The sequence below is a fragment of the Oncorhynchus gorbuscha genome, linkage group LG04 (assembly GCF_021184085.1).
Source record: "Oncorhynchus gorbuscha isolate QuinsamMale2020 ecotype Even-year linkage group LG04, OgorEven_v1.0, whole genome shotgun sequence".
Lineage (NCBI taxonomy): Eukaryota > Metazoa > Chordata > Actinopteri > Salmoniformes > Salmonidae > Oncorhynchus > Oncorhynchus gorbuscha.
This window is the reverse complement of record NC_060176.1, coordinates 70,079,362-70,100,401: the sequence shown is the minus strand read 5'-3', so window position 1 is coordinate 70,100,401 and position 21,040 is coordinate 70,079,362. Positions and strand designations below refer to the sequence as shown.

The window sequence follows — 21,040 nt, the reverse complement described above, 5'->3', positions numbered from 1 at the left end:
CCCTAATAATGTAATAAATACATAAACAACCATGGTAGCCGTACTGGTGCTATATTTAGATCTGAATCCGGATTGATTAACATTAAGAATTTTTATTTATTTATTTCACCTTTATTTAACCAGGTAGGCAAGTTGAGAACAAGTTCTCATTTACAATTGCGACCTGGCCAAGATAAAGCAAAGCAGTTCGACAGATACAACGAGACAGAGTTACACATGGAGTAAAACAAACATACAGTCAATAATACAGGATAAACAAGTCTATATACAATGTGAGCAAATTAGGTGAGAAGGGAGGTAAAGGCAAAAAAGGCCATGGTGGCAAAGTAAATACAATATAGCAAGTAAAACACTGGAATGATAGTTTTGCAATGGAAGAATGTGCAAAGTAGAAAAATAAATAATGGGGTGCAAAGGAGCAAAATAAATAAATTAATTAAATACAGTTGGGAAAGAGGTAGTTGTTTGGGCTAAATTATAGGTGGGCTATGTACAGGTGCAGTAATCTGTAAGATGCTCTGACAGTTGGTGCTTAAAGCTAGTGAGGGAGATAAGTGTTTCCAGTTTCAGAGATTTTTGTAGTTCGTTCCAGTCATTGGCAGCAGAGAACTGGAAGGAGAGGCGGCCAAAGAAAGAATTGGTTTTGGGGGTGACTAGAGAGATATACCTGCTGGAGCGTGTGCTACAGGTGGGAGATGCTATGGTGACCAGCGAGCTGAGATAAGGGGGGGACTTTACTTAGCAGGGTCTTGTAGATGACATGGAGCCAGTGGGTTTGGCGACGAGTATGAAGCGAGGGCCAGCCAACGAGAGCGTACAGGTCGCAATGGTGGGTAGTATATGGGGCTTTGGTGACAAAACGGATTGCACTGTGATAGACTGCATCCAATTTGTTGAGTAGGGTATTGGAGGCTATTTTGTAAATGACATCACCAAAGTCGAGGATTGGTAGGATGGTCAGTTTTACAAGGGTATGTTTGGCAGCATGAGTGAATGATGCTTTGTTGCGAAATAGACAGGCGGGTAAGTGCAGGTAGTGATTGGTTGAAGAGCTTGCATTTAGTTTTACTTGTATTTAAGAGCAATTGGAGGCCATGGAAGGAGAGTTGTATGGCATTGAAGCTAGCCTGGAGGGTAGTTAACACAGTGTCCAAAGAAGGGCCGGAAGTATACAGAATGGTGTCGTCTGCGTAGAGGTGGATCAGGGACTCACCAGCAGCAAGAGCGACCTCATTGATGAATACAGAGAAGAGAGTCGGTCCAAGAATTGAACCCTATGGCACCCCCATAGAGACTGCCAGAGGTCCGGACAGCAGACCCTCCAATTTGACACACTGAACTCTATCAGAGAAGTAGTTGGTGAACCAGGCGAGGCAATCATTTGAGAAACCAAGGCTGTCGAGTCTGCCGATGAGGATGTGGTGGTTGACAGAGTCGAAAGCCTTGGCCAGATCAATGAATACGGCTGCACAGTAATGTTTCTTATCGCTGGCGGTTAGGATATCGTTTAGGACCTTGAGCGTGGCTGAGGTGCACCCATGACCAGCTCTGAAACCAGATTGCATAGCAGAGAAGGTATGGTGAGATTCGAAATGGTCGGTAATCTGTTTGTTGACTTGGCTTTCGAAGACCTTAGAAAGGCATGGTAGGATAGATATAGGTCTGTAGCAGTTTGGCTCAAGAGTGTCCCCCCCTTTGAAGAGGGCGGGATGACCGCAGCTGATTTCCAATCTTTGGGAATCTCAGACGACACGAAAGAGAGGTTGAACAGGCTAGTAATAGGGGTGGCAACAATTTCGGCAGATAATTTTAGAAAGAAAGGGTCCAGATTGTCTAACCCGGCTGATTTGTAGGGGTCCAAATTTTTCAGCTCTTTCAGAACATCAGCTGAATGGATTTGGGAGAAGGAGAAATGGGGAAGGCTTGGGCGAGTTGCTGTTGAGGGTGCAGTGCTGTTGACCGGAGTAGGAGTAGCCAGGTGGAAAGCATGGCCAGCCGTAGAAAAATGCTTATTGAAATTCTCAATTATGGTGGATTTATCAGTGGTGACAGTGTTTCCTATCTTCAGTGCAGTGGGCAGCTGGGAGGAGGTGTTCTTATTCTCCATGGACTTTACAGTGTCCCAGAACTTTTTTGAGTTTGTGTTGCAGGAAGCAAATTTCTGCTTGAAAAAGCTAGCCTTGGCTTTTCTAACTGCCTGTGTATAACGGTTTCTAGCTTCCCTGAACAGCTGCATATCACGGGGGCTGTTCGATGCTAATGCAGAACGCCATATGATGTTTTTGTGTTGGTTAAGGGCAGTCAGGTCTGGGGAGAACCAAGGGCTATATCTGTTCCTGGTTCTAAATTTCTTGAATGGGGCATGTTTATTTAAGATGGTTAGGAAGGCATTTAAAAAAATATCCAGGCATCTTCTACTGACGGGATGAGATCAATATCCTTCCAGGATACCCCGGCCAGGTCGATTAGAAAGGCCTGCTTGCTGAAGTGTTTCAGGGAGCGTTTTACAGTGATGAGTGGAGGTCGTTTGACCGCTGACCCATTACGGATGCAGGCAATGAGGCAGTGATCGCTGAGATCTTGGTTGAAGACAGCAGAGGTGTATTTAGAGGGGAAGTTGGTTAGGATGATATCTATGAGGGTGCCTGTGTTTAAGGCTTTCGGGGGGTACCTGGTAGGTTCATTGATAATTTGAGTGAGATTGAGGGCATCAAGTTTAGATTGTAGGATGGCTGGGGTGTTAAGCATGTTCCAGTTTGGGTCGCCTAGCAGCACGAGCTCTGAAGATAGATGGGGGGCAATCAGTTCACATATGGTGTCCAGAGCACAGCTGGGGGCAGAGGGTGGTCTATAGCAGGCGGCAAAGGTGAGAGACTTGTTTCTAGAGAGGTGGATTTTTAAAAGGACAGAACTCTGCAGGCTATCTTTGCAGTAGATTGCAACACCGCCCCCTTTGGCAGTTCTATCTTGACTGAAAATGTTGTAATTTGGAATTAAAATTTCAGAATTTTTGGTGGTCTTCCTAAGCCAGGATTCAGACACAGCTAGAACATCCGGGTTGGCAGAGTGTGCTAAAGCAGTGAATAGAACAAACTTAGGGAGGAGGCTTCTAATGTTAACATGCATGAAACCAAGGCTATTACGGTTACAGAAGTCATCATAAGAGAGCGCCTGGGGAATAGGAGTGGAGCTAGGCACTGCAGGGCCTGGATTCACTTCTACATCGCCAGAGGAACATAGGAGGAGAAGAATAAGGGTACGGCTAAAAGCAATAAGAATTGGTCGTCTAGAACGTCTGGAACAGAGAGTAAAAGGAGGTTTCTGGGAGCGATAAAATAGCATCAAGGTATAATGTACAGACAAAGGTATGGTAGGATGTGAATACAGTGGAGGTAAACCTAGGTATTGAATGATGAAGAGAGAGATATTGTCTCTAGAAACATCATTGAAACCAGGAGATGTCATTGCATGTGTGGGTGGTGGAACTAATAAATTGGATAAGGTATAGTGAGCAGGACTAGAGGCTCTACAGTGAAATAAGCCAATAAACACTAACCAGAACAGCAATGGACAAGACATATTGACATTAAGGAGAGGCATCCTTAGTCGAGTGATCAAAAGAGTCCAGTGAGTGGAGTGGTTGGTTTGGGGGTCACAGCGATTTAGACAGCTAGCCAGGACATCGGTAGCAAGTTAGCATAGGATGGAGGTCTGTTGTTAGCCACCTCTTGCATTCCGTCAGTAGATTAGTGGGGTTCCGTGTGGTAGAGGGGATTAGTCCAAATCACACAACAACAAAAAATTAAATAAAAACAATATATATAGTTATAGAGGCCCAAGAAGAAACATAATAAAAATAAAAATAAATAAATTGTCCGATTGTCTATTCTGAGAGCAGCCGGTAAAACAGCAAACGGTTAGCAGGCCGCAGATGGGCGTTCAGGTAACGTCGCGACGGAGGAGCCAGCCGGATCTCCTTCGGGTAGATAACGTCGGCAGTCCAGTTGTGAAGGCCCGGTGGGGCTCCGCGTAGGCAGTAAAAACGGGTCCGGATAGGTGACTGCAGCCCAGGAGTGATTGACGGAGCTCAGGAGTGATTGACGGAGCTGGCTAGCTCCGGAGTAATTGATGTTTGCTCCGGAATCGACAAGAGCAGATAGACACACGGATAGCAGCTAGCTAGCTGTGAGATCCGGGAATGAATGTCCAGACAGCAGTTGAAATCCAAGGACATGGAGAGAAAAATTGGTCCGGTATGTTCCGTTCCAAGCCGCGCTGCGCCGTACAAAACTGCAGATAGATTTTCGAGCTAAAGGATAGCTGATGACCACAAACCGTGGTTAGCTGAATACTAACGATTTGCCAGTAAAGAAGCTAACTAGCTTCTGATTAGCTTCTAGCTAGCTCCTGGCTAGCTTCTGGTTAGTTTCTGGCTAGCTTCTTGGAGTTTCTGGCTAGCTTCTGGCTAGCTTCTTGGAGGATTGCAGATTTGAGGTAAATAATACTTATTTATAAATTGGTGAGGCGGGTTGCAGGAGAGTGTTTTGAAGATGAGTTGATGGAAAATAAAAATAAAATGTACGTGAAAAAAAGTTGTAAATATATATATACACAGGACACGACAAGACGAGGACAAAAGACGTCTGAACTGCTATGCCATCTCGGGCAAAATGCCACAAGAATACCACTTGCTGATAGAAAATAAGGTAGCTGTTTGTTGACCAATGATTCTACTATTTTTCATAAGAAAAGGAAATCTGGAAATGGGTTGATAATGATTAAGTTCACTACTATCCCTGCCCTTATGGAGAGATAGCACAAAAGCTGATTTACACACTTTGAAATATTTCCTAATACTAAAGTTTAAGAAAAAGTGTGTTACTGAACCAGCAATGTTGGGTGCTGCATACTTAAGCAAAGACGGACCTAAATTGTCAGCCCCTAATAACTTATTGGTGTCAATAGCTATTAAGGCAGCAAGAACTTCTGTTTCTGTCAGTTGGCAAAAAGAAAACCCCTGACAACCATTCCCCAAATCATGTGTGGATGACAGATCATCCATCGAGGCAACTGCAGACTGTATGTGTGAAGAACAGTCAACTGACTGGCCAAGACCAGTATGACCACCATTTCTTTCAAATAGGAAACAAGCTGAGATAAATGCTGATTAAAACCATCACAAATTGTAACTTTTCAGTAATGATGCAGGAGTCTAAAACGACTTGCTTAGGCAGGGAAATACAGGTACCCCACTTCAGTAAATGAATAACAGTTTTCCAGAATTTAGAGGGATCACTAACAGAGTCTGTCATAGCGCTAAGGAAGTAGTATGATTTGGCCTGTTTAACCGAGGCAGTTCACCTTTTTCTCAATTGCCTAAATTGCTTCCAATCAGCTAACGCGCCAGTTTGTCTAGCCTTGGCCCAGGCTTGATTTCTTAGGAAGAGGAGAGCACCATGGAATAGTTCAGTTTTTGACTGAGTCACTTGAAAGGGGCATGTCTATCAGCCATATGGACTTGAACAGCATCAATCTCTGTGTGCTGACAGAACGGTAGGGAGAAGCTTAGTAATATCCTGTACTCAAGCCCTGGGTTAGCACACCCTGGGTTAGCACAGGGTTTTTGCTCGAGAAACACCAGAGCTGCTAAGACTACAGCTGACACGCCCATCAGATCAGAGCGGCGTCCAGCTACTGGAGTAGAAGAGAAAGAGAATGTAGGCGGAAGTGGATTCCCCAGTAGCTTGTTTAAGTTTGCTACGAGTAGTCACTTCGCCTTTGTAGTCCTCTGAGAGCAAACAGTTGCTCCATTGAAAGTCTGGACGGTCCACATTGTCCCGGAATAGAGGAAATTATATCTAGATAATATATTTTTAAACCTTTATTTAACTAGGCAAGTCAGTTAAGAACAAATTCTTATTTACAATGGCTGCCTTACCGGCCAAACTCAGACGATGCTGGGCCCCCAATCACGGCCGGTTGTGATACCGCTGGATTTGAACCAGGGTGTCTGTAGTGACGCATCTAGGATTGAGATGCAGTGCCTCAGACCGCTACGCCACTCAGGAGCCCATAATGCAGCATTGAAACCATTCATTAGCAACCATCATTTGAAACTACAGGCCAGCTAGGCTAACTGTGCTTCCGTGTCATTCTTCTTGACAATAATTTACAAAAAAATTGCTATAAACTACAGTGCGTTCACAAATACCCGTGAAATGGCAAAAGCACAAGCAAAACACACCTGAGTCACAGACCAGTATGGCAAACGGAGAGAAAGTAGAGGACTTGCTCATTGTATGGTTCCTGGCTGCACATACACTATACAAGTGGTGATGTAGGAGCAAGCAGTAAATTTCAGGGCAGTGAGCCAAAACACCGGTCAACAAGTTAAGGAGAGACAGGTAGCAGGAGCACTAGCTTAACAACGAGCAGCAGGGCGTACACTCTCACAGCCTAGAACGCAAGTACGGGTATTCGGACATGGCCAGTCACTAGCAACCTATTCAGGCTCTACCAGACGGTGCCAAAAGTTGGTCCAATGACATGACTGTATTACAAAAAATTCAGTTCAGCTCCCACTGGACTACTCAAAACTAGCACATTGTTGTAACTTAAAGAGAAAGTGTAAGTATTGTTAATGTCCCCAAAGAGGGAATATGTCTGGTGAAAGCAGAGTATGTGGGTAAGGTTAAGAATCTGTGTGTGCGTGTGTGTGTGTGTGTGTGTGTGTGTGTGTGTGTGTGTGTGTGTGTGTGTGTGTGTGTGTGTGTGTGTGTGTGTGTGTGTGTGTGTGTGTGTGTGTGTGTGTGTGTGTGTGTGTGTGTGTGTGTGTGTGTGTGTGTGTGTGTGTGTGTGTGTGTGTGTGTGTGTGTGGTTGCATGCATGCATATGTGTGTTCATGTGTGTTGTGCAAGGTCTGCCCCATTGATTGTCTGAAATCATGGAGGAGCCTTTGTCCAAGTCAGTCTCATCTCGAACAACCCAGAATCCTCACAACAATTTCCACAAAACACAGATACAGACCCTTGTGGATTTAGATACAGAAAGAGGTTAGAGTAAGAAACAAAGAAAAGAAACAAAGAAACACATTTAAATAATATTTTTGCCCTGTTTGCCAGCACTTACCAACTGTTCTGTACACCAGGCAAGGCTGATCATAAAAGAGAAGAGCCAGGCAAGGCTGATCATAAAAGAGAAGAGCCAGGCAAGGCTGATCATAAAAGAGAAGAGAAAATAAGAGAAAAATAAAGCACTTACTGTATTGGCAGTTCCTTCCCATGTACTCCCCGGGGCATTCGCACGAGTAGTTGGCAACCAGATCTGTGCAGATGCCCCCATTTTTACACGGGTCTCTCTCGCATTCGTTAACATCTGTAAGAGCCAAGAAAACAGAAAAGAGGCACATTAATATCTTTGAAGCAGAAATGTTTGCAATTAGCAGGACATGGTTCCAATTAATTTGCATTCGTGGGGAATATTTATTGAATTTGCTCCATTTGATACTTGATTCTGCCTCCCCAAGATGCTTTCGCTGAGATGGAGCGGCTGGCTTCCTGAAGCTAATACATCAAATGGTTTCCTGGGATCGACCGTTAATGCTACCCACCAATTTAGGTTTGGGACTTTCAACAAACATATATACAGTGGCTTGCGAAAGTATTCAACCCCCTTGGCATTTTTCCTATTTTGTTGCCTTACAACCTGGAATTAAAATAGATTTGGGTTGTATCATTTGATTTACACAACATTCCTACCACTTGAAGATGCAAAATATTTTTTTATTGTGAAGCAAACAAGAAACAAGACCAAAAAAAAAGACTTGAGGTTGCATAACTATTCATCCCCCCAAAGTCAATACTTTGTAGAGACACCTTTTGCAGCAATTACAGCTGCAAGTCTCTTGGGGTATGTCTGGCACATCTAGCCACTGGGATTTTTGCCCATTCTTCAAGGCAAAACTGTTCCAGCTCCTTCAAGTTGGATGGGTTCCACTGGTGTACAGCAATCTTTAAGTTATACCACATATTCTCAATTGGATTGAGGTCTGGGCTTTGATTAGGCCATTCCATGACATTTAAATGTTTCCCCTTAAACCAGTCAAATGTTGCTTTAGCAGTATGCATAGGGTCGTTGTCCTGCTGGAAGGTGAACCTCTGTCCCAGTCTCAAATCTCTGGAAGACTGAAACAGGTTTCCCTCAAGTATTTCCCTGTATTTAGCGCCATCCATCATTCCTTCAATTCTGACCAGTTTCCCAGCCTCTGCTGATGAAAAGATTCCCCACAGCACGATGCTTTCACCACCATGTTTCACTGATGGGATGATGTTCTCAGGGTGATGAGAGATGTTCGGTTTGCGCTAGACATAACATTTCCTAGTGGGCCAAAAAGCTCAATTTTAGTCTCATCTTACCGGAGTACCTTCTTCTATATGTTTTGGGAGTCTCTCATATGTCTTTTGGTCGAACACCAAACACATTTTCTTTCTTTTTCTTTCTTTAACCTCTTAAGACTAGGCCTCAATACTGCCCCCTTTGGAGGAAGTGCGTGCCCATAGTAAACTGAAAATATTTTTTCCCAAAATTGCTAATATATGCATATAATAATTATTATTGAATAGAAAAAACTCTAAAGTTTCTAAAACCGTTTAAATTATGTCTGTATGTAAAGCAGAACTCTCAGGGCAGCCTTTCTCCCAAACTCTCTTGTCAAGAGAAAAGTTGGGTCAACTTTGACGTCATCGCCCCCACCCTTCCCAGGCAGCTACCGATCTGGGAACAGTATGTATGTGTTCAGCGCGATGCCTGCTTTCAAATGGCGCGTTCATTGTGAGAATCCCGCGAGCCCTCGTCGTTTGGCGAGCGAAAATGTTGGTGTCACTCTCAAATACATGCACTCTTGCGCGCGGCCGATTTGGGGCACGTTCTTTTCCAAGTAACAGCAATTGAAGGCGGTTTGTCTGTTCGCGCTGATCATTGTTTTACATGTTAAAAACATCATAAAGCTCGATTCTGCACATAGTTTGACCAGTTTAGTCGACATATAATATGTAAATTTGAAGTTTTGATGCGCAAGAGTGCGGGACCAGAAGTCATTTTGGGTGCATTTCAGCTGAAGCTGTTAGCATATGCTAATACAGAGACACACAACGTGAAACCAAACGATGTATTGGGTAAGTATGACTCCTTCTACATCTTCTGATCGAAGAACATCAAAGGTAAGGGAATATTTATGTGGTTATTTTGGGTTTCTGTGGACTCCAAACGTAGAGGAGACATACTGCTAATATCTGAGCGCCGCCTCATTGTATAGCCAGTGACCGAATTCTGTAACGTTAAAAATAAATGTAATACAGCGGTTGCATTAAGAAGAAGTGTATCTTTGTAACTATATGTAGAACATGTATATTTAGTCATGTTTGTTGCTTGTTATCTGACGTTATCTGTCGGAGCTAACATCATTTCTCCGGACATTTGAGTAGCATTTTTTGAAATGTCGTCATTGTAAACAGAGATTTATGGGTATAAATGGCATATTATTGAAAAAAAATGTATTGTGTAACATGTACTATTACTGTCATCTGATGAAGATTTTCAAAAGGTTAGTGAATGATTTATTTTTTAATCCTGCTTTTATAATTTTATATTTTCTGGGACAAAATGGCTGCCTCTCGTCTTTTGTTTCGGTGGTGGTCTAATATAAATATGTGCTATGTTTTCTCCGTCAAACATTTTAGAAATCTGACTTGCTGGGTAGATGAACAAGTTGTTTATCTTTCATTTGAGCTATTGGACTTGTTAATGTGTGGAGGTTAAATATTTCTAAGAATATTTTTTTGCATTTTGCGTTATGGTAATGAGCTTGAGCCGTAGTCACGATCCCGGATCCGGGATGGGTCGCCGCAAGAAGTTAAATTACAGGTTGTAATGTAACAATATGGGAGAACTGCCAAGGGGGATAAATACATTTGCAAGGCACTGTAGCAGGCTACTGCACCACTACTGTGTAGACTTGAGCTATGCAATGTAAAGAATGTACAGTACATTAGGTAGTAAGGAATGTACACATCTTCAATCTAGCTGGAACTAGCTGGTCTCATGCCATTTCATCTACAGATCACAGAACAGTGACACATGTCAGCCATCATGTTCTTTAGATGCAGATCGAAATCAGTGCTGTACTGTTTACACTCTAAAAATTCCCTATTGGTCCACAGTCTGTCTGCTATGTCTGTGATCTGATACTGACGTCAGTTAGCGTTTGGGGCAAAGTCCTGCTGAGAATAACCTACTGTGAACCGGATGTGTTTCATGACAGGAGATCTCATAAAGGAATCCACTTTATGGCATCCTGCCAGTGTCATGCACACAAGAAAAAGGTTGGAATAGATTTTGAGAAGAATCCATAACTTGGCATTTGGAAACATACACATAAGCAAAGGTCTCATTTCCACCTCTAGTAAAGTGAGTACTAAGACACTTAATCCCACTCTAAAGCATGCCCTACTCTTCAGTGACTAATAAACACTGATTTAATGATTATGGAACAAACTCTGCAAGCTTAAGGACACAAATATGAATAAAGTATAAGCCTGTTAGGATGTTTTTCTGATGATTTTCTGAGATGTTATCTTCCACATCTAAGTGTAGTATCCTTGCTAATACATCCATAATAGCACACATGCCCTCGGTTCAGCTGATGACATTTGGCCAAGCCCACAGCATACAATCAAAACTCCAAATTAAGGTTTGTCTATGTAGCAGCGTGACAAGACAGTTGAAAGACAAATTCGATACTGTGTTCTAAAAGTTGCGGAACGTCACATTCACAAAGGTATGCCTATGTCTATGGTGGCGTGTGCCGTTTGAAAATTCTACCGTGTTCCAGGTGTGTCCCAGACAATGTTCCAGACATCATTCTGGGAACACGTGTGGCCCTCATATAGGCACAGATTACACTGTGATATTCAAAGAACACATATATATGTGGAGCATTAGTCACAGTAGCCCCCTACTCATATGATGCATGTGATGATGGAGAGAATACCCCTGCTGAGATGAACCTTCTCAACCTGACAGTGATGAGAATTCAAGCACTGAAACGAATAAAGATAAGCCCTCCATAACTGAGCAGAATCAGCTGGAACATGCACACCACAGGGGAACAAAGGGAATAACATTATATTTTGAAAAGCATATCATCTGGACCATATGTCTAAAGTGAGAAAGACAAGGGCTTTCACTGTTGCCACTACAGACATAGACATTGGTGGGTAATTCCATGAAAAGAGTACCTTTGACACTTTAAGTAGAAATTGTGCATGAACATTGACTTTAAAAAAAATGTTATTTTATATCAGCCATTTTTTTATAAACAGTTGAATTCGGGAGTTTACATACACTTAGGTTGGAGTCATTCATTTGTTTTTCAACCACTCCACAAATCTCTTGTTAACAAACTATGGTTTTTGCAAGTCGGTTAGGACATGTACTTTGTGCATAACACAAGCAATTTTTCCAAGAATTGTTTACAGACAGATTATTTCACTTATAATTCACTGTATCACAAGTCCAGTGGGTCAGACGTTTACATACACTAAGTTGACTGTGCCATTAAACAGCTTGGAAAATTCCAGAAAATGATGTCATGGCTTTAGAAGCTTCTGATTCTGAATTTATATCATTTAAGTCAATTGGAGGTGTACCCGTGGATGTATTTCAAGGCCTATCTTCAAACTCAGTGCCTATTTGCTTGATATCATCGGAAAATGAAAAGAAAATCAGCCAAGACCTCAGAAAATAAATTGTAGACCACAAGTCTGGTTCATCCTTGGGAGCTATTTCCAAACGCCTGAAGGTACCACGTTCATCTGTACAAACAATAGTACGCAAGTATAAACATCATGGGACCACGCAGCCGTCATACCGCTCAGGAAGGAGACGCGTTATGTCTCCTAAAAATGAATGTACTTTGGTGCGAAAAGTGCAAATCAAACCCAGAACAACAGCATAGGACGTTGTGAAGATGCTGGAGGAAACAGGTACCAAAGTATCTATATCCACAGTAAAACGAGTCCTATATCGACATAACCTGAAAGGCCGATCAGCAAGGAAGAAGCCACTGCTCCAAAACCGCCATAAAAAAGCCAGTCTGTTTTTTGCAACTACACATGGGGACAAAGATCATACTTTTTGGAGAAATGTCCTCTGGTCTGATGAAACAAAAATAGAACTGTTTGGCCATAATGACCATCCTTATGTTTGGAGGAAAAAGGGGGAGGCTTACAAGTTGAAGAACACCATCCCAACCGTGAAACACTGGGGTGGCGGCATCATGTTGTGAGGGTGCTATACTGCAGGAGCGAGTGGTGCACTTCACAAAATAGATGGAAACATACGTGGATATATTGAAGCAACATCACAAGACATCCCCCCCTCGACCAGCACAAAAACATCCTGTGGCGGACTGCAATAGCATTGAATAGTCCCCGCGACATGCAACTGTTCAGGGAAGTCAGGAACCAATACACGCAGTCAGTCAGGAAAGCTAAGGCCAGCTTCTTCAGGCAGAAGTTTGCATCCTGTAGCTCCAACTCCTAAAAAGTTCTGGGACACTGTGAAGTCCATGGAGAACAAGAGCACCTCCTCCCAGCTGCCCACTGCACTGAGGCTAGGTAGCACGGTCACCACCGATAAATCCATGATTATCGAAAACTTCAACAAGCATTTCTCAACGGCTGGCCATGCCTTCCGCCTGGCTACTCCAACCTCTGCCAACAGCTCCGCCCCCCCCACCCCGGAGCTCCTCACCCAAGCCTCTCCAGGTTCTCCTTTACCCAAATCCAGATAGCAGATGTTCTGAAAGAGCTACAAAACCTGGACCCGTATAAATCAGCTGGGCTTCACAATCTGGACCCTCTATTTCTGAAACTATCCGCCGCCATTGTCGCAACCCCTATTACCAGCCTGTTCAACCTCTCTTTCATATCGTCTGAGATCCCCAATGATTGGAAAGCTGCCGCAGTCATCCCCCTCTTCAAAGGGGGAGACACCCTGGACCCAAACTGTTACAGACCTATATCCATCCTGCCCTGCCTATCTAAGGTCTTCGAAAGCCAAGTCAACAAACAGGTCACTGACCATCTCGAATCCCACCGTACCTTCTCCGCTGTGCAATCTGGTTTCCGAGCCGGTCACGGGTGCACCTCAGCCACACTCAAGGTACTAAACGATATCATAACCGCCATCGATAAAAGACAGCAGCCGTCTTCATCGACCTTGCCAAGGCTTTCGACTCTGTCAATCACCATATTCTTATCGGCAGACTCAGTAGCCTCGGTTTTTTGGATGACTGCCTTGCCTGATCACCAATTACTTTGCAGACAGAGTTCAGTGTGTCAAATCGGAGGGCATGCTGTCCGGTCCTCTGGCAGTCTTTATGGGGGTGCCACAGGGTTCAATTCTCGGGCCGACTCTTTTCTCTGTATATATCAATGATGTTGCTCTTGCTGCGGGCGATTCCCTGATCAACCTCTACGCAGACGACACCATTTTATATACTTTCGGCCCGTCATTGGACACTGTGCTATCTAACCTCCAAACGAGCTTCAATGCCATAAAACACTCCTTCCGTGGCCTCCAACTGTTCTTAAACGCTGGTAAAAACCAAATGCATGCTTTTCAACCGATCGCTGCCTGCATGCCCGACTAGCATCACCACCCTGGATGGTTCCGACCTTGAATATGTGGACACCTATAAGTACCTAGGTGTCTGGCTAGACTGCAAACTCTCCTTCCAGACTCATATCAGACATCTCCAATCGAAAATCAAATCAAGAGTTGGCTTTCTATTCCGCAACAAAGCCTCCTTCACTCACGCCGCCAAGCTTACCCTAGTAAAACTGACTATCCTACCGATCCTCGACTTCGGCGATGTCATCTACAAAATTGCTTCCAACACTCTACTCAGCAAACTGGATGCAGTTTATCACAGTGCCATCCGTTTTGTCACTAAAGCACCTTATACCACCCACCACTGCGACTTGTATGCTCTAGTCGGCTGGCCCTCGCTACATATTCGTCGCCAGACCCACTGGCTCCAGGTCATCTACAAGTCTATGCTAGGTAAAGCTCCGCTGTAGCACGCGCTCCAGCAGGTGTATCTCACTGATCATCCCTAAAGCCAACACCTCATTCGGCCTCCTTTCGTTCCAGTACTCTGCTGCCTGTGACTGGAACAAATTGCAAAAATCGCTGAAGTTGGAGACTTTTATCTCCCTCACCAACTTCAAACATCAGCTATCTGAGCAGCTAACCGATCGCTGCAGCTGTACATAGTCTATTGGTAAATAGCCCACCCATTTTCACCTACCTCATCCCCACACTGTTTTTATTCATTTACTTTTCTGCTCTTTTGCACACCAATATCTCTACCTGTACATGACCATCTGATCATTTATCACTCCAGTGTTAATCTGCAAAATTGTAATTATTCGCCTACCTCCTCATGCCTTTTGCACACATTGTATATAGACTCCCCTTTTTTTCTACTGTGTTATTGACTTGTTAATTGTTTACTCCATGTGTAACTCTGTGTTGTCTGTTCACACTGCTATGATTGATCTTGGCCAGGTCGCAGTTGCAAATGAGAACTTGTTCTCAACTAGCCTACCTGGTAAAATAAAGGTGAAATAAAATTTAAAAATTTAAAATCAGTCAGGAAGTTAAAGCTTGGTCTTAAATGGGTCTTCCAAATGGACAATGACCCCAAGCATACTTCCAAAGTTATGGCAAATGGCTTAAGGACAACAAAGTCAAGGTATTGGAGTGGCCATCACTAAGCCCTGACCTCATTCCTATAGAACATTTGTGGGCAGAACTGAAAATGCATGTGCGAGCAAGGCCTACAAACCTGACTCAGTTACACCAGCTCTGTCAGGAGGAATGGGACAAAATGCACCTAACTTATTGTGGGAAGCATGTGGAAGGCTCACTGAAACGTTTGACACAATTTAAACAATTTAAAGGCAGTGCTACCAAATACTAATCAAGTGTATGTAAACTTTTGACTCACTGGGAATGTGAAAGAAATAAAAGCTGAAATAAATATTTTTCTCTATCAATCTATTATTCTGACATTTCACATTCTTAAAATAAAGTGGTGATCCTAACTGACCTAAGGCAGGGAATTTTTACTAGGATTAAATGTTAGGAATTGTGAAAAACTGAGTTTAAATGTATTTGCCTTAGGTGTATGTAAACTTCTGACTTAAAATCTTGCTAAGACCAAGAATCTTGCCAAAAATCTGTATTTTGACTTGCCCCTCTGTCAAACCTGTGTCACATCTAGGAAGATTTTAACCCACTTACACATTTCACCATCATTGTAAATCCCTAGTTTTTTGTGTTGCTTTGATAAAGTAAATTCTGAAGATTAGTGATTCATTTACGTATTTCCCTCATTTTAAGGTCAACCCTGTTACGTGAACTGAACTCTCATTTGAATGTGTTGAAACTTTGGGACATTGGGAAAAAAATTCTAAAGAAACATTGAACATTTAATAGTCAAATCATAGACTAAAATCTGATGAGCTGATTCTATTATTTTTGGCAATTTTGTCATCTAAGTGCAGTATCCAAGCTAACACATCCATAACACACATTACCTCACATCAGCTGATGGCATTTGGCCAAGCCCACCGCTTACTAGCAAAATTCCAAATGAGGGTTTTCTGTCTATATTCAAATTGAATTCTTAGTTATCAGTGTGATGAGACTGTTGCAATACTGCATTCTGAAAGTTGAGGAACATCACATCCACATTGGCATGCCTGTCTATTGTGGCATGTGAAGTTTATATGTGCTACCTTGACAATGTTTCAGACACCGTTATGGGAACACATTAGCACTCATTATAGGCTAACATTCCATTTATTTCCTATTATATTCAAAGAGCACATAGACCTATGGAGCACCAGTCACAGTAGCCAACCCTCATATGATGCGTGTGATGTTGGAGAGAATACCTCTGCGGAGCTGAACTTTCTCAACCTGATGGTGAAAGCACTGAAAGCACTGAAACGAATAAAGACAAGTCCTCCATAACTGAGTAGAATCAGACAGAACATGCACCCTGCCGGGAAACAAAGACAACGTTATATTTTGAAAAGCATTTCATCTGGACCATATGTCCAAATTGAGAAAGACAAGGGCTTTCAATGTTACCACTATAGACATAGACATTGATATTGGCCTCGCGTGGTAGGTAGGTAGGTACGTAGGGGGCTGTGGAGTCCTGCTAAACTGCAGAATAAATTGATCAAAAGCACATCTCAGGGTTCAGTCCTGTTCGATTATGATTAAGAGGTGACACAGTTCCTCTTTGAAACATTGAGAGTGGGGAAACATTGTAGTCATTTAGCTGACACTCTTAACCAGGAGCAATTAGAGTAAAGCATCTTGCTCAAGGGCACATCAGCAGATTATTGACTTCGTCTGCTCAGGGATTGGCCCAATGCTTTCAACCACTAGACTACCTGCCACCCTGAAACAGACCTGACCAACTGCTCAGTTTGCAAAGACAAAGTAAAGGAGTATTAGGACGCGCTCTATTCAAGGCTGTCCCACAGTTTTCAACGGATTCCATTCATGATGACTAGGATTAAATCATGCATAAAACACCTTTCTGATATTTTGGCATGATGACATACTATTACCAACACATGTTGCTGATCATTGTTGTCAATACCCGCAAAGTGACTCTAATAGTGTGATAATATTTGTTTGAAAGGAATCCAGTGAAACCCTGTAACACTGCCGAGGTGAGTAGAGCACATTTCCTGTTGGAGACCTTGTCTGTAACAGTGCTCTGTGATGGCACCAAAGGACAATTACAGGTAATTATCCGTCCATGCAAGGGGCACCGTGATTGAAATGAGAGCACCCAGTTAGACACCCTGTCCCCCACTGACTAACATATTATTAGCTGTGAAATGAACAAACAAGCACTTGTCGGAGGGATTCCATCTTGATAGCAGGAGGCTGTCGCAATCAAGGAGGATTATGTTTTAATTAATTCAACCTAGAGGGGCCTAACGATCTCGTTAAGAATATTAACCTGACAAACACTGACTAGTTTCTGCATTATACATGACAACAAGGGCCAATCATCATTAAAGCTGAGATTTTCAAAACGGCTTTTCAAACTCATTATGCTGCATTATTTCATAGAATTGCATGAAGGAGAAAACCCCCCACTATGAATTATCAAAGAGGGGTCTAAAAAAAGAAAACATAAATCAGTCATGCCATTCAGCGCTGAACATACAGCAGAGTATCGACATGGCTGATTGGGACACTCAGATGGTATTTAATAGGGTTCCCACCTGCCTGTGTCCAGATGTCGGATCTCATGGACAGAAATGGTTGCATTTGTCTCCATCTCAACCTCTCTTTTTGAGGTCATTCAGGCGTCCTAAATATTTTGCACTTACAATGCAGCCATATGGCTAAATGTAATTGATATTTATCCCATAAATGAACATTATTAGTAGTACAGCACGTGCCTTTTATACATCACTGGCATCTATAGAACCTTAGCAGGCAGAATACACATGTATGACACAACAGGTACCATAAGAGGTATAACAACATTAAGGCAGTTTTATACAGTTTAAAATATTACATGACATTATATTTTATAGCACATAACCCAATGCATCCCTCAGGCCACTACTCTACTATCACATATTTACAATACAACATCCATGTGAACGTGTATGTAGAGTGCGTGTCTTATCATTTGTGTCTGTGTCTGTGCCTGTACGTGTGTGTCTCGTCACAGTCCCCGCTGTTCCATAAGGTGTATTGTATCTGTTTTTTAAACCTAATTTTACTTGCATCAGTTACATGATGTGGAATTGAGTTCCAGGTAGCCATGGATTTATGTAGTACTGTGTGCCTCCCATGGTCTGTTCTTGACTTGGGGATTGTGAAGAGACTTTTGATGGCATATCTTGTGTGGTATGCATGGGTGTCGGAACTGTGTGCTGGTAGTTTAAACTAGAGGTCGACCGATTAATCGGAATGGCCGATTAATTAGGGCCGATTTTAAGTTTTCATAACAATTGGAAATCGGTATTTTTGGACACCGATTTGGCCGATATTTTTATTTATTTTCTTAGTACACCTTTATTTAATCTTTATTTAACTAGGCAAGTCAGTTAAGAACACATTCTTATTTTCAATGGCGGCCTAGGAACGGTGGGTTAACTGCCTCGTTCAGGGGCAGAAAGACAGATTTTCACCTTGTCAGCTCAGGGATTCAATCTTGCAACCTTACAGTTAACTAGTCCAACGCTCTAACCACCTGCCTCTCATTGCACTCCACAAGACTGCCTGTTACGCTAATGCAGTAAGCAAGGGTAAGTTGCTAGCTAGCATTAAACTTATCTTATAAAAAAACAATCAAACACGCATAATCACTAGTTAACTACACATGGTTGATATTAATAGTTTATCTAGCGTGTCCTGCGTTGCATATAATCGATGTGGTGCGGATCGTTGCTCCAATGTGTACCTAACCATGAACATCAATGCCTTTCTTAAAATCAATACACAGAAGTAAATATTTTTAAACCACATATTTAGCTAAAAGATATCCAGGTTAGCAGGCAATATTAACCAGGTGAAATTGTGTCACTTCTCTTGCGTTCATTGCACACAGAGTCAGTGTATATGCAACAGTTTGGGCCGCCTAATTTGCCAGAATTTTAGGTAATTATGACATGTGCTATGTAACAGGAATATTTAGACTAATGGATGCCACCCCTTAGATAAAATACAGAACGGTTCCATATTTCACTGAAAGAATAAAGGAATAGATCATTTAAGGTCTAAGGCTCGTATTTCTGTGTGTTATTATGTTATAATTAAGTCTATGATTTGATAGAGCAGTCTGACTGAGCGGTGGTAGGCAACAGCAGGCTCGTAAGCATTCATTCAAACAGCACTTTAGTGCGTTTTGCCAGCAGCTCTTCGTTGTGCATTGCACTGTTTATTACTTCAAGCCTATCAACTCCGAAGATTAGGCTGGTGTAACCGATGGGAAATGGCTAGCTAGTTAGCGGGGTGCGCGCTAATAGCGTTTCAAACATCACATGCTCTGCATGGGTAATGCTGCTTCGAGGGTGGCTGTTGTCGTTGTGTTCCTGGTTCGAGCTCAGGAGGAGCGAGGAGAGGGATGGAAGCTATATTGTTACACTGGCAATACTAAAGTGCCTATAAGAGCATCCAATAGTCAAAGGTGAATGAAATACAAAAATGGTATAGGATAAATAGTTCTATAATTCCTTTAATAACTACAACATAAAACTTCTTACATGGGAATATTGAAGACTCGTGTTAAAAGGAACCACCAGCTTTCATATGTTCTCATGTTCTGAACAAGGACCTTAAACGTTAGCTTGCTTACATGGCACATATTGCACTTTTACTTTCTTCTCCAACACTTTGTCTTTGCATTATTTAAACCAAATTGAACATGTTTCATTATTGTATTTGAGGCTAAATTGATTTTATTGATGTATTATATTAAGTTAAAATGAGTATTCATTCAGTATTGTTGTAATTGTCAATATTACAGCTAAAAATAGAAAAACAATTGGCCGATTAATCGGTATCGGCCTTTTTGGTCCTCCAATAATCGGCATCGGCGTTGAAAAATCATAATCGGTCGACCTCTAGTTTAAACAGACACCTCTGTGCATTTAGCATGTCAACATTTCTTATAAAAACAAGTAGTGATGAAGTCAATCCATCCTCCACTTTCGGCCATGAGAGATTTACATGCATATTATTAATGTTATCTCTCCATGTCAATCAATCAATCAAATGTATTTATAAAGCCCTTCTTACATCAGCTGATGTCACAAAGTGCTGTACAGAAACCCAGCCTAAAACCCCAAACAGCAGGCAATGCAGGTATAGAAGCACAGTGGCTAGGAAAAACTCCATAGAAAGGCCAGAAACTAGTAAGAAACCCAGGTGGAGATTATAACAGAACATGGCCAAGATGTTCAAATGTTCATAGATAATAATAATCAATTTGAGAATAATGAATTTAAGAGCCAGCCATGCTGCCCTGTTCTGAGCCAATTGTAACTTTCCGATGTCCCTCTTGTGGCACCTGACCACGTGACTGAACAGTAGTCCAGGTGCGACAAAACTAGAGCCTGTTGGCTGTCTTGTTGATTAAAAAGGTTGTCATGGACAGACTCCCCCCATCTTAGCTACTGTTGTACCAACATGTTTTGACCATGACAGTTTACAATCCAGGGTTACTCCAAGCAGTATAGTCTACTCATCTTGCTCAATTTCCACATTACTTATTACATGATTTAGTTGAGGTTTAGGGTTTAGTGAATGATTTGTCCCAAATATAATGCTTTAAGTATCTGAAATATTTAAACCTCTCTGTTGATATCACATAGATAGACGGGGATGTACATTATCAAGCATTTCACACGTTATCCATATACTGAAAGTTAGCACTTTGTGGTCTATAGCAGCTTTAGACCAGAATGAGCTTTAGGTGAGGCAGATGAACCTGAAGCCATATAACTTCAGTATTTAACATAAGATCCTCTCTAAGCTTTATAGGAATGTGGGTGGTTCTGAATATAAAAGGCATCACCTCCACCTTTGGCATTTCTGTCTTTCCTGTATATGTTATAACCATGTATTTCTACCACTGTATCATCAAAGGTATTATCTAAGTGAGTTTCAGAGATTGTCAGAATATGAAGGTAATCTGTTACTAGCAAATGATTAACTTCATGAACCTTATTTCTTAAGCTGCATACGTTAACGTGGGCAATTTTCTTTTAGCACTTTCTGTGATTCTCAAATATTTTCATTGCTTTCCTGGGAAGCTTAGCAGAAGTAGACATGCTCATGTTATTTATGTTAGTGCAGGGTGAGCTGCACACAGTGGACTTCCTACTAGGGCACACCACCTCAGTGCTAACAATATAACTCTAGT

General features: G+C 42.2%; 1 protein-coding gene across 3 annotated transcripts in view; it reads right to left on the bottom strand.

The window, feature by feature from the left end:
* The window catches only part of LOC124034592 (EGF-like repeat and discoidin I-like domain-containing protein 3), a 255,354-nt gene that overhangs the window by 125,880 nt on the left and 108,434 nt on the right, over nucleotides 1-21,040 (bottom strand). For all 3 annotated transcript variants that reach the window (XM_046347990.1, XM_046347991.1, XM_046347992.1), the window contains one exon: nucleotides 7,261-7,374. In XM_046347990.1, coding sequence (XP_046203946.1) covers nucleotides 7,261-7,374 — 114 coding nt within the window. The remainder of the gene's footprint in view (nucleotides 1-7,260; nucleotides 7,375-21,040) is intronic.